At 44.6% G+C, this 14641-nt stretch overlaps 1 protein-coding gene across 3 annotated transcripts in view; it reads left to right on the forward strand.

Moving 5' to 3' along the window:
• The window catches only part of LOC144735410 (uncharacterized), a 114766-nt gene that overhangs the window by 83255 nt on the left and 16870 nt on the right, over positions 1-14641 (forward strand). For all 3 annotated transcript variants that reach the window (XM_078617802.1, XM_078617803.1, XM_078617801.1), the window contains 2 exons: positions 870-992; positions 4123-4230. In XM_078617802.1, the coding sequence (XP_078473928.1) occupies positions 870-992; positions 4123-4230 (231 nt within the window). The remainder of the gene's footprint in view (positions 1-869; positions 993-4122; positions 4231-14641) is intronic.

Genomic DNA, 14641 nt, shown 5'->3' on the forward strand with positions numbered 1-14641 from the left:
TCCACACAGCATTACGCAGCTGATGAAAAGACAATGCCGCCTGACTGATTCGGAATGAAACCTCTGCTATCAAATCGGAGCTGGTCAGAAGCACACTGCCAGTTATGGGAAACTCTCCACTCCACAACTGCCCCCATCACCAATGGGGAGTTGTGGGGGTGGTGTATTCGATGGTACAAAATACCCAGGCAAGTGCTTAGTTTTGGTGGGGCTAATGGCAAGGCCCCACCTCTTAGTGGCAAGCTCCAGGTTCAGCAGCAGCGCCTCCATCTCATCCTCTGAGTGAGCAGCAATCACCACATCATCAGCATACATAATATGGATTACCAATAGGGCGCCATCCATCGACCACACCAGGGCATCGATCAACCTCCCATTGTATCTGTACCAAATGGAAATTCCTCTGGTACAGCCATGGAAAGTGTCGCGAACTACGTGGTCAAAGATGATGTTAAATATTGTGGGAGCCAGAGGACATCCCTGTCACACCCCAAGTTGAACAGGGAATGGCTCCAACGCCTTGCCACGTAGCTTTACACGGGACTGCCCACCATCGTGAAGGCCTTTAACGATTGTGGGCATAGAGTCAAGGACTCTGAAAGTACGAAGAACTGCCCACAGCCCTGGCCTGTTTATGGTATTATAGGCCTTGACCAGGTCAATAAAGCAGATATGTACAGGATACGTGAATATCAAATACTTCACCTGGAAAGTCTGTTGAGATGGAATATATAATTTGTAAGGTTGTCAACAGAACTATTCAAAATAGACCTTAGACTGAAAATGTTACACTGTAAACTAAATGTGTTTTGTGTATGGAGCATTAAAGTGTTTTACAAGGGTAACACTCTGTTTAATATATTTCACAGTGTCAGGAACACCATTAACAGATTTGAAGATAAAACACAAACTATCAAGCGACCCATGTCCTACAATGCTGAGCCAAGTTATTCAAAAGAAATTGGAGATACAAAATCCACATCCACATACAGGTAAGAATGGTTCATGAAGTCTATGAAAGAAAGTTGTGGCAGTCAAAAATCTAGTCATGTAATATCTCATCACATGACAGTTCTCAGAATACACTTTTCTGTTAATGGGTTGTCACCTGCTCATAACAAAACATCAATGTATGCACTTCATGTAAAGCGTTTTCACTAGTACAAACAAGGATCAAAGGAAAAACGAGTGTAGTATTTAATATAACGTCTAGGGCAGTTGGGTATCTCCAAGTGATCCAAGTCACAACACAGCAGCTGGATTCTTTAGTATGGAGTCAGCCCAAATCTAAATTATGATAACAGACACGTTTCATATCTTACAAAATTTAACATTATATTTTTTGAACAAGCATTTTACAAGAAACATTTTAATATCTAACATAAAACATCTGCCCAAATCATCTGAAGTACCTCCTACAGTCCCTTATAATACTGCATAAACGAAACAATACGTATTTACATAATTGATCAAAAAAAAATTAGCTCAATTCTATTTTATTGTCAATAAACGTATGATACAATTATTATTTCTTATACCAGTGTAGGGGGCCCAACTGAGTCGCAGACGTACTTCTTAGAGGCAACGCATTTATTACACCAACACGAATACACAAAGGGGTAGCTGCCCCTTTACCAGATACAGCCTAGGGTGTTGGACCACCCGGCTAACGACACTAAACATAGACATCTTTAGAGCGACTACAATTTCACATTCAAGTAGTCAAGCCAGGTAACCATGTCAGGAGCAGTGGAGTGTATCACTTTAATGTCTCTTTTGTATTTGTGGATCAGGCACCACATCGTTTTATATTGTATGGCCGATTCTGGATTACCAGTCGCACATTGGAGTTTTTAATTGTCCGTTTGTACATCTGGTATCCGTATCTGGCACAGTTTGTGCGGATGCAGTTTAGGGTGGACCATGAGCTTTGTGAAAGACCGGGGATATTTTAGCGCTGGGTCTTTTACATTGCGTTTGTTTACGAGTATTTTACTTCATTCACCTATAAGCTTCATCATGGTTGAAATCATTATTGAAGGTTAAGTGCATAGCTACAAAAGGGATTGTGTGACTTCCAGCAATGACGAGGGACGTTAGAGGTCCTGATTATTAGGAAGGCGACAAGTTTCCTCGATTCGCAGGACTTCCCAGAGGGTTGCAGCATAGTTGTGCATGGTTGGGGGGAGAGATGTGGCAACAGCACGGGCAGCCAGGGTGATGGGGTCGACTTGAGGCTTCCAGTGGTACATCGCATTGTTCATTTGGACATCAACAAATCAAGTGTGACTACTTCTGGTTCAATGGTGCAAAGTACTCGGCTATAGAGTACATAAGGGCCATCGATGATGTCCATAGCACTGGCGCTGATGCTCGCCAGCTTGTGTTTGCCAGTTTCTGGACCAGGTTCATCCTTGTTTTGGTGGCTACCTTTTTCAGGTGGTCATGGAAGTTTATCACACAGTCCAGGTTCACTCTGGAGATAGGATAGAGTGGGATCGTGTCGTACAGTATTCCCGCAAGTCACTATCAAAGTATGATTGGCACTCCTATTATCAAGATAAAATGCATTGACTGTTTGTGATGATTTGGCTTAAGCCTCCATTTCCAGAAATAGTCTGGCATGGGTTGCTGACGCCGCCTCGGTGGTGATGACGTCCCTGATCTAAACGTTGCTCTATGCAGCTCATTGACCCTCCCCAATGTTCCCGAGTGGATGTTCGCAGAGGCTTTATGAAATGTCCCCGCCTGTCTAACTTAACCAACAGTATCTGCTTCGATTGCGTTGCAGACTGACAAGTATGTTTAGGTAGCCATGGTGATATTCCTGGCTACCAAAACATCATGGTTTTCCTTGCTCCTATGAATTAGCCTACTTCTGACACCAAAGTGGGAGCTTGCAGCCCGTGGGGGGATTAAGTATCCGCGTCCTGATAGTACCCCCCGGTTCCGTGGAGGAGAACTGGAGTTTGCAAATCGTGGTCTGTGTCTGGGACATGATCGACCCACTATTTCTGGCCCACACAGTAGCGCTATATACTGCACTGCACAGCACTGTGCATTGCTTGTGTTGTGCCGTTAGCCATAAACTACTCCCAACTTACTCACAACCCTCAATCATCGTTCTCACGTACCACACTCCCATTCGTATCCTGCAAGAACACACGGCTTCCTCCCGTTGTGAGTCACCACGTGACCCACATGTCAGTGGGGCTGCAGTTTCAGAGGTTTTGCTATTGCCATGCAGGTCACTGGTGATGGAGGGAAACTTTTCTAGCATGATACTTGTGCTGGCTGCACCTTTTTATCTCTAAGGAACCAACATGGTTAGATCACCCGCTCTCACATTTAGACCACGCATTTGCTAAAATAATACGGGGTTTATTCACACGAACCTCTTCTTTTGTATACTAAACTTGTGATTTTGAAAATGGCCATGGTGGAACGATAATTGTCTTGGATCTTCGTTTCTTTAGTGAATCGCACGACTCTGTTCTCGTGTCTCTGCTATGCATTGCAATAAAAATGCCTCAGATGCGTTGGGTGAGATGAAATGGACACTCAATCACAAGTGCTGTTAGTGTTTCTGGCTTTAAAGCCCTCTTGTTTTACTCCACCATTCACCCGTATCTCACCTGTCAGTCACTCCCCTTCAACGGTTATTGCCCATAGTCGGTGAGCCAAACCTTGAAACTAGTATTTTACTGTTTCCTGGAATTGGATGGTACCCCTTTCAAACTGCTGCTGTTGCCACTGATTGCAGCTGGTGTGTGTCAGCCGTGGTCCATTCATAACCACTTTGGCTCCAGCACGAAGTAGCCTATTTGTGGAGGTATCACTACCCTAGCGAAGCCCTGCCACCATGGACACTTTGGATTTTGCCATAACAGGAAACCGCAGAGTTTCTTGTGCAGAACATTTCATACAAGATCAACCAGGTTATTATCCCAAGAAGTCTGCAGAGTGAAGTGTTCGAACCAAACCAGTTTTCGTGGTACGTTCCTTAGTTCAGCCCATGGCATATAGAACAGATTACGCCTTAAGATTAATTGCGTGAAAAAAAGCCATATTTACACGTCTTTTGTGATTTTTTAATCCAATTATATTGTTTTTTCTATCAAGTGTTCCTACAAGTCAGGAATCAGACAATGCCCGGACAGATGAGCAAAGTGAAGATCAAGGCCGCATTAAGCCAGCATCTTTGGGTACAAAAGCTACACATTTGCAAAGGTAAATCCAAAAAATGCAACCTCTACATCACATATACGATTCATTTCGTAAGGTACACTTCATGAATAAGCATTGCTATGAATTATTCTTTGGTTCTTTTCGGTTAAGTCACGTCTAAAAATAAAATAATAAATCAAAATAAAACAACACATTACGACGTTTCGATTGCAACACAAGCAATCATCATCAGGCATAAAAGAAATAGCAACAAAAATCTAACTAAAGAATAATTCCTGCAGTCACGAAAGCTCCCAAATTAAGATTGCTATGAATAGCGAACATGATTGAAATCATAACTGTAGGGATGAACAGTTCAAACCTACTTGCATTAATAAGATTGAGATTATGAAATTGATACAAACTAATCTTATATAATCCATGTTTCTAGAAATCCAAGCTAGATGGGGAGGGTTTAAATGATCGTGATCGATTGGCATCATATTATAATTGCATTTATCTTGCTTAATGAGCGAGATAAGTTTTAAACAAATTGTGCATTAAGATAAAACTTGTAAAACGATAATTGTTTTCTCATTGAGTTCCATGTCCAAAGCTGAGCTACGTTTCAGGCCAAACATTTTCGACGCTTGAACAACTTTTTTATCTTGAGAAATCCAAATAATAATTTAGAAATTCAATAATTTTCCACACATTAAGAGCCACAGTGCCAGATCCCCATATAGCGTTAGACTGTTGAGGCAAACAAAGTTGAGCTAGCACGTAAGGCCAGTACAGCACGTGGGAGGGTGGCAGGTGGTCAGCACCACGCTCCACCGCCTTTGTCTCCATCGTGGCGATGTTTATACACCGCACCAGGTACTAATCTTAAGCAGAGTCGACATAGGGGAGGCCCGGTCCAGTTTAAGTAAAAGTCATTGTGTTGTCCGTGAATGATGATCGAACTCGGGTGATGGGTTTATAGTGCTGTGCGCTAACGGTTACATCACCCACTCCAATGGCAACCAAATCGGATTCGTTATCGCTTGAGAATCAAAAGCACAACGTAAAACAAATTACAAAATATACACATTTTAAGTGCTGAAAATACAGCACACCTGCGATTAGCACGGTTGGCTACGTACGGTGCGAGAAAAGTCCATACATTCCATGAAATAGGCATTAGACTACATCTGCATCAACCTACTGGGGTGGCCATGTTATTGCTCAGATCTAGTGTTGCACTTATCACAAAATACCATTGTAAATGTTCTAACTCACACCATAGTTATTTTATATATTTGTGATTATCAAATACTTCACATGAAAATAAATAAGCATTTTACATCTGTAACGTATGCAGTTTGCATGTATATGATAAATATCATGCCCAATCAAACATGCGAATACATAAAGTATTAAATGGTCTACGCGAAAAGTTCATGTCGGTATGTAATCTAGCTGTGACAGCTACAAATGTTGCACCTCTGTTTTAAATCAAAGAGTTAAATAACTTGAGACCGGTGCCACATTCTGTTATGTCTGGGAGATTGCTCTACGTTTAAGAATTTGTGTCTGAATGAGTGAATGAGTGTTTCTCTTTGGTTTTTCACTCACGGGCTATTTACATCCTTAGTATTTCTGTATTGAAGGACAAGTATTGCTCGAGTGAAATGATAGCTGTTCAGTTAAGTGTGTGGCCATTTTAATGTATACATTTGTAGTGTTGCAGATTCTGGAGACGGATCTTGGAGGCAACACTTGTTTATTTATAACACACAGAGTAACGGTCAGTTATACAGCCTAGGAATACAGCCTACGGCGAGCGTGCCTGACACTGGTCACGCTCTCAGGTCCTCCTGCTATGCGTTACCTAGGGGAGGCTATCCGACCCGACCTAGCAAGGTGCGGGTCCCAACCACTGGCCGGCTCGGACCAGGCCCTGATAAAGACGTCTGGCCGGGGGTTCCCAGGGTCTCAACACTGAGCCACACAGAGTCACGGCCCTGATAAGGGCAGCGGGACTAGGGGTCTCAGGGTCCTACCTGGCTTGCTCCATCTTCTGTCTTCTTCAACTGGCCCCGGACCTCTGGAGAGGTCCGTTTATATACACCTTCATCACCGAGAGCGGGGCTGCGTGGGATCCTTTAATACCCCACAGCCCCCTCCTGCTCCGGGGCTAGGGATGTTGCGACTGCCCTTGCTGGGCTGTGTCTGCCCCTGCGGGTAAGTATACGCCGTCCATTTACGTCGCTACACAAAGCCCATTTACACCCCTACACATTTGTAAATAATGGACTACAAGTGAGCCATGTTTCTATTGTTTTGTGATTATGAAAATGTGGTAGTGTTGCTAGATTACAGTTCGTTAGGAACAAATGAATGTTCAACGATATTTCAATTGAAAATGACATGCAACATTAGGACGAGACTAGAAGATTTCGGTCCCTGAGGGCCATCATCTTCTGAGTCCTGCAGAGGCCTTGGGGGCCTTTGGGCTTCAATTGTAACCCAAAAAAGTAAAAGTAAAATATAAACTACTGTAACAAGGGAGGAAGAATCTTGATTTGAAGCTTTCGTGACTGCAGGAATCCATCATCTTTGGTTCTTTCGGTAAAGTCACGTAGGTAGAAAAATAAAATGAAACAAAAAAATAATATATCACAAACTTTCGATCGCAACACATGCGGTCGTCCTCAGGCAGAAAAAATAATCCAGCAGTGGAACTGCTGAACTAGAGAGAGAGCTGTTACAACAAGGTTATATTTGTGGTGATTGGCAAGCAAGTGGGGTCTGAGCTAGAAATGAATTCCATCCCCGGACACAAGCATGTCAGTTGTCTTAATGGGGGAGATTAGGGAGAGAGAGATTAGAGAGTGATTCACATTAAATGAGCTTCCGTTGCCGCATGCGAGAATCATACCCGGATATACGCACAACAGCAGTGTTAATGGAATATTAGCACTATGTTGATGGGAGACGTTCAGGAGGGAGATTAGGGGGATTAGTAAGTTAATGTCATGTCTTTGTGTAACACAAGCTGCGGCGCTGCCAACTGCGCTGTGAGGCAAGCACGTCCACGCAAGAGAACCACCGCAATGGTGGTTGCGCCAGTGAGACACAAAGCCCATCACAGCCAGAACTATCGATATATCGAGGCTAAGGGGGCAGAGGTGGCCATGTTAGTGAGACCCCAGCCCGTTAATGCAGAGGCACTTAACAGGGAAATGCAACTCAGAAAGTCGGATGTATCAGCCAAACGGCAGGGAAGAATGGAAGCACAACATCAAGTTACGTCTTTGCTTAGTTAATAATGTCCTTCTAATGATTGTTCACCTTATACCTATCTTCTCGGTTGAAATTGTCTCTGTGTTTATATATATGGATGGCTTCATGGACAAATCTTTGATGGTAGCCTGAAGGTTTGCAGAGTACCTTGGTCTCGGAAAAACACAATATAATGCGAGCCCACTGCGTTATAACAATAATCAGCCACTGCAGAGGTATTGGTTCTACCGTGTTTCAAATCTGCAACAGCTCTGTTGCATTTCAGCAGTTCCACTGCTGGATAAAAAAAATTCTGCCTGAGGACGACCGCTTGTGTTGCGATCGAAACGTCGTGATATTTTATTATTTTTTTCTATTTACGTGACTTTACCGAAAGAACCAAAGAGTCAGGGAGGAAGATTCAACATTTCTACAGTGTGCATCCTTGGCTCTTGTTGGCGGTGACTCCAAAGGTGGGACAGATTGTCAATTGTTTTCATGTCATCGAGAATGGAAAAATGTTTTCAACTGGCGTCAGAGGAATCCGAAGGATAGAGAGCTCCTTCTGGTCGTGATGTACACTTGCAACCTTGGCTTCGATTATTTGATTCTTTATTGTCAAGATGCTGAAGTATGTTCCATTGCAGTGTAGACTTTACAAAGAAGCATGATGCAGAAGCCAACCTTCAGATTGAGCAAGTGTGGTGGAAATTAAGTTTGGTTAAGCCAGTTGATAAAATAAAAAGGATATAATCGTTCATTATCAGAATCAGAAAGGGTTTTATTCGCCATGAAAGTTCGCACAGACAAGGAATTTACTTTGGCAGGTAGGTGCATACATTCAACATATAGTAATCTTAAATCATAAGTAAGTGGTGTACAAGTCTAACTATACTAAAGGTATAAAGTCTAACTAATACGAAGGGGCTAAAGTATGTAATAATTTTGAATATAATAATATATATATAAAATAGCTATAATATACAATATAAAAATACAAAAATACAAATAGGGTAACATAGTGCAAATATGGCAAGGAGTTATTGTTCAGATAAAGTGTTAAAGTCAGTGTGAGCCCTTGGCCTTGTTGAAGAGGCCAGCAGCGGATGGGAAGAAACTGTTTTTGTGGCGTGAGGTTTTGGTCCTGATGGACCGCAGCCTTCTGCCTAAGGGGAGTAGCTGGAACAGAGAGTGTCCAGGGTGGGAGGAGTCGGCCACCATCTTCCTCGTTCGTCTCAGGGTCCTCGAGGTGTGCAGGTCCTCAAGGGTAGGCAGATTGCAGCCAATCACCTTCTCAGCAGTGCGGATGATACGCTGCAGTCTGCTCTTGTCCTTGGCAGTGGCAGCAGCATACCAGATGGTGGTGGAGGAGGTGAGGATGGACTCAATGATGGCTGTGTAGAAGTGCACCATCATTGTCTTTGGCCGGTTGAATTTCTTCAGCTGCCGTAGGAAGTACATCCTCTGTTGTGCTCTCTTGGTGACGGAGCTGAAGTTCAGTTCCACTTGAGGTCCTGGGAGAGGATAGTGCCCAGGAAGCGGAAGGACTCCACAGTGTTAACTGGGGAGTCGCACAGGGTGTTGGGGGTGAGTGGGGGTATATTCTTCCTGAAGACCACAACCATCTCCACTGTCTTAAGAGCATTGAGCTCTAAGTTGTTCTGGCTACACCAGGTCACCAGGTTGTCAGCTTCCCACCTACAGTATAGTCAGACTCATCCCCACCAGAGATGAGCCCAATGAGGGTGGTGTCGTCCGCAAACTTCAAGAGTTTGACTGACGGATGAACGGAGGTGCAGCTGTTGGTGTACAGGGAGAAGAGCAGAGGGGAAAGGACGCAGCCCTGAGGAAATCCGGCGCTGATGGACCGGGAGTCAGAGACTTGTGTTCCCAGCCTAACGCATTGCTTCCTGTCAGACAGGCAGTCTGTGATCCACCTGCAGGTGGAGTCGGGCACGTTCAGCTTGGACGATGGTGTTGAAAGCAGAGCTGAAGTCCACAAACAGGATACTGGCGTAGGATGCTGTGGAGTCCAGGTGCTGTAGAGTGAAGTGGAGGGCCATGTTAACTGCGTCGTCCACAGACCTGTTGGCTCTGTAGGCAAACTGCAGGCGGTCCAGGAAAGGGTCTGTGATTGCTTTGAGGTGTGTCACCACCAGGCGCTCAAAATACTTCTTTACCACAGAGATTAGGATGACGGGTTTGTAATCATTAAGTCCTGTTGGCCTTGGATTTTTGGCTACAGGATGATGATATACCTACGTGACTTTACCGAAAGAACCAAAGAGTACAGATATATCTATTCTATTCTTGCACAAGTTGGCTGGCAACCTTTCCACTGCACAGGATGGCCATTTTGGTAGAACTGTTCTCTCAGGGGCTACTTCTCACAAATTAGTAACTGGTTTTCTGTTTTCCCACCGGCTCATGCACACTCTGTTATTGGTTCGTCAGTCTATTAGTGTTTTCATTGGCGTTGATGTATTAGTGCTCTAATCCCACACCCATTATTTAATAGACTGTAGAAATTGTGGATGCATTTAACACCCCAGTGCAATAAACATATTTGGTTCTTCAGTACCTATTAATCACAATACATGCAGTCCCCTGAATACGGAAGGGTTAAGTTCCCGAGGACGATCCGTATCCCGAATTTTCCGTATGTCGAAAACTGAAACTGTTTCCCACAAAATCAAGATAAAATCCCATATCCGGAAATATTTGTGCCTCCCCTACCATTTTCTCTCGGTACTGTATTGTGCTTCGTCCATTTTCTATCATTACCTTATCGTATTTTGTCCATATACTCTGCACTTCCTACAATTATTTCATTTAATCGAAGATCTACCCTAACAGTAAACTAATGGAACATATACTATGTCCACTTGTTTCTAAATACCACAACATTTTTAAAAAATTGTTAATAGAAAGCAGTCAATTCTAGATTTGAAGCTTTCGTGACTGCAAAAATGCATACTCTTAGGTTTTTTCGGTAAAGTCACGTAGGTAAAAAATCTATAAAATAAAAAAAATGAAAACAACTGAATTAAATCACGACGGTTCGGAGGCAATACAAGCCTCCGTCTTCAGGTGGAACCGTCACAGCAAAATAACTGTATCAAGTGAAAATAGCTCTAAGAGACATGCCTTATATACTGGTTAAGGGGAGGGGGTATGAGCCCAGATGGACCGTGGGGAGGGGGGGTTTAAGGGCAAACGAGGATTATGCTACCTCTTCTTGGTTCTTTCGGTAAAGTCACGTAAAAGGGAAGTATTAAAATAATAAAAATAAAACATAATAAAATAACGCTACCTTTTTGTTATGCAAACCGTTTGGTTTGCTGGCAAGCAGTTGAGTGAAAATTGTAATTGTAAAATGGCTTTACAATTACAAGGCACCAAGATTTTGACTTGGTTGATGACATCTTTCCAATGATTGCTTAATTTAAAACCATCCTCTCGGTTGAAGTTGTGTCTATGTTTGTATATATGGATGGCTTCATGGACAAATCTCTGGTAGTACCCGGGAGGTTTGCAGAGTACTTTGGTATCGGAGAAAACGATATCATGAGAAACAATGATCAGCTACGGCCAAATAATCCGTTCTGCCGTGTTTCAAATCTGATTTGTGATCGCGAATTCGGTCAGAAATATGTCGTTTCGTCTCCCCGATGTAGCAGTCACCACAGTTACAACTCAATTTGTAAACACCGGGGTACTGTAAGTTAGCAATGACATCTTTTACGGATGGGATCAGATCACGGATTTTGTGTACTGTATTGAATCGGACCTGGATTTTGTGTTTGTTTAGAATTTTGGAAATCTTTTTGGTAACGCCTGCTATGTATGGCAAAGTGATAATTTTGATCGGTGTTTCAGGTGGTTGTTTTTGCCTGGTGGGAGAAACAGCCTGGCGGATAGTCCAGTCAGAGTATCCGTTCATCTTGAGGGCCACATGTAGATGTTTTAATTCACTGGCCAGGTGGTGTTGGTCAGAGATGCAATGTGCCTTGTAATTGTACAGCCATTGTAGCTCTTGAGCTTTTCACTCAACTGCTTGCCAGCAAACCAACCGGCTTGCATAACAAAAAGGTAGCGTAATCCTCGTTTGCCCTTAACCCCCACCACGGCCCATCTGGGCTCATCCCCCCTCCCCTTAACCAGTATATAAGGCACTAGCGGTGAGTACCCGGCGTTGCCCGGGCGAAAAAGACAGACACACACATGTAGTTACACACACAAATCGACTGACACACACACAGAGTTACACACACATATCGACTCACACATACATACATAGACTGAACAAAAACAACCGCCATTCGCCAGTAAGTGGCGGTGACGTCACCACAACGCTTGTGCCAGGCTTTGTGCACCTTGAGGCCACGTAAAGTGTCGAACGCCCGCTGGCAGGAGGTCACGGGGCAGACCCAGATGGGACAGGTCGACTGACTGAGACGACTGGCTGATGCACCACCTGTGCCCCCTACTGTGGCAACTTTGTGTGCTTTAGCCACCCGGCGCTCCGCTCGTTGTTGGGAGCGTCGTTCCTCCGCCCTCCGTTGTTGTTGGAGGGCGACTGCCTCCAACTGCCCAGTAGCGTTCTTCAGGAGGCTCCTCCACAGAGGCCGATCTTGACACGGCTGGTACCAGTCATCGGCAAGTCGACTCAGCTCCACATCCTCCTGTACCACATCACTCCATGTCTTCTCCAGCCCGTGCCGGGCCGTTTAGCCCCCTCGATCCGGCCGAACAAAAGATGTTTAGGCATGCGGTGTCTGGCCATGCGGGCTACATGACTCAGGCAACGCAGCCTTACCTGACGGCGGAACTCACCGATGGGACTTTGTCAACATCTTTCAAGGATTTGTGAGCTCCTCACACAATGCAGCCTGGTTAAATCCAGGATGGATCGTAGGCAGGCCATCCTAAATGTTTCTAACTGGCGAAGATGTTCCATTAGGGGGGCGCAAGCATAGAGAAGGGAGGGAATGACCGTGGCCGAGAAGACCTGAAGCTTCGTGCGGAGTGATAGACCAGGTAGCTTCCACACAGTGTTACGCAACCAATGAAAAGATAATGTGGCTCGACTGATTCAGAGTGAGACCTCTGCTGTTAAACCAGAGCCGGTCATTAGCACACTGGCAAGGTATGGGAAACGCGCCACTATCTCCACAACTGGCCCATCACCAATTGGGAGTTGTGGCGGTGGAGTGTCCGATGGTAGAAAATAACCAGGCAGGTGCTTAGTTTTGGTGGGGCTGATGGTAAGGCCCCACCTATTGGTGGCAAGCTCCAGGTTCAGCAGCAGCACCTCGAACTCCTCCTCCGAGTTGAGCAGCAATTAGCATATCATCGGCATACATAACGTGATTGAGCAATAGGGAGCCATCCCTTGACCGCACCCGGGCATCGATCACCCTCCCATTGTATCTGTACCAGATGGAAATTCTAGCGGTACAGCCATTGAAGGCTTTACGAACTACGTGGTCCAAATATATGTAAAATAATGTGGGAGCCAGAGGATATCCCTGTTACACCCCAAGGTGTACAGGCAATGGCTCTGACTCACGGCCACGTAGTTTGACGCGGGGCCGCTCACCATCATGAAGGTCCTTAAGGATGGTGAGCAGTGGATGAGGGACTCGGAAAGCACGAAGAACAACCCAGAGGCCAGGCCTACTGATGGTATCATAGGCCTTGAGCAGGTCAATAAAGCACACACATGGATTAAGACGCAGACATGGGCCTACAGACACGCAAAGAAATGGACTTACACTGACTAACATGGAGGCATGCACACAGCAACTAACACACACGCATATGGACTCACACACACACACACACATCGACTTACACACACACACATATGGATTGACACACACATTGACATCCACTTGAGATACACACACATGGAGTTACACACACATATGGACGTACACACATACAGCGACTCACACACATATATACATAGAGTGACACATACATTGCCGTACACACACATACAGACTGTCACACGTAGACATCCACTTGAGATATACACACATGGAGTTACACACACATATATCGACGTACACACATACAGCGACTCACACACAGACATACGTGGACTCACACACACATTGACGTAAACACACATATGTACTTACTCACACACATATGGACTAAGACACACACACATGGACTTAGACACACATAGATAGACTGACACACACACAGCCCTACACACATACACATGTGACACACAGACATCTACTTGAGATACACAGACATGGATGAACACACACATATGGACACACACAAACGCATTGACTTACACACACACATCGAGTGACACACATATGTATAGACTTACATACACATGTGGACCAACAAACACACATATGGACTGACACACACATACACATGGACGTACATGGCCACATCACAGACTGGCAGACCGTCGCAGCGTCATAAAAGCACAGCAAAAAAAGGGAACAGTTAGTAACCTAAAAATAAAGAGTTTTGTGCACACAAACATTATTATTATAATATCTCCCAACGTATTTGTTTGATAATAGTAAGCAATCAACGTGAGTTCGTATCTGCACACAAACATTATTATAGTAATGTGTGTCAACTAATGTGTTTAATAATAGAAAACGTTGGACTTGATTTGTTAGCATAGGAAGCTTGGAAATGTGTACTTACCATAGGCGTGTTGAGGCCTTGTGCTATGCGTAGCCCCCCTCCTGGCCTACATTGGCGAGGCGGCGGAGTTGGCACGTTGCCAGGCTAGCGGCTGGACCGCTACCCCCCCCCCAGCATCCCCCGCCCGTGCAAGAATAATGGTATGTACGCAGTAAAATATTATTATCTAGGGAGTCTGTAGTATAAACTGGACACATCGTGTTGGGGGGGGGGGTGAAGAGGACATGACACTGTGAAGAAATATCCACAGCGTTATATGTGTATGTGTTGCCTGTAAAACGCGTAAAAGAAAATGCTCGAGCGAAGGCGCATCACTTGGTAGGGTCCCCCCCCCCCCCACGCAATTGGCGTCAGTTGGTACGGTCGATGTCGAGCAATAAGTACAAAAAATAGAAACGGCACAAATGTGTTAATTAAACTACTTTAAAGTTTAGGGATGGGAAAACGAAATAGCCTGTTCCCACCGCGGGGCTTAGGGCGTGCCGCCCGGCAAATTTTTTTCTACATATAGCCCACC

This window comes from Lampetra planeri, chromosome 55 (assembly GCF_965212315.1).
Source record: "Lampetra planeri chromosome 55, kcLamPlan1.2.h2, whole genome shotgun sequence".
NCBI classification, from domain to species: Eukaryota; Metazoa; Chordata; class Hyperoartia; order Petromyzontiformes; family Petromyzontidae; genus Lampetra; species Lampetra planeri.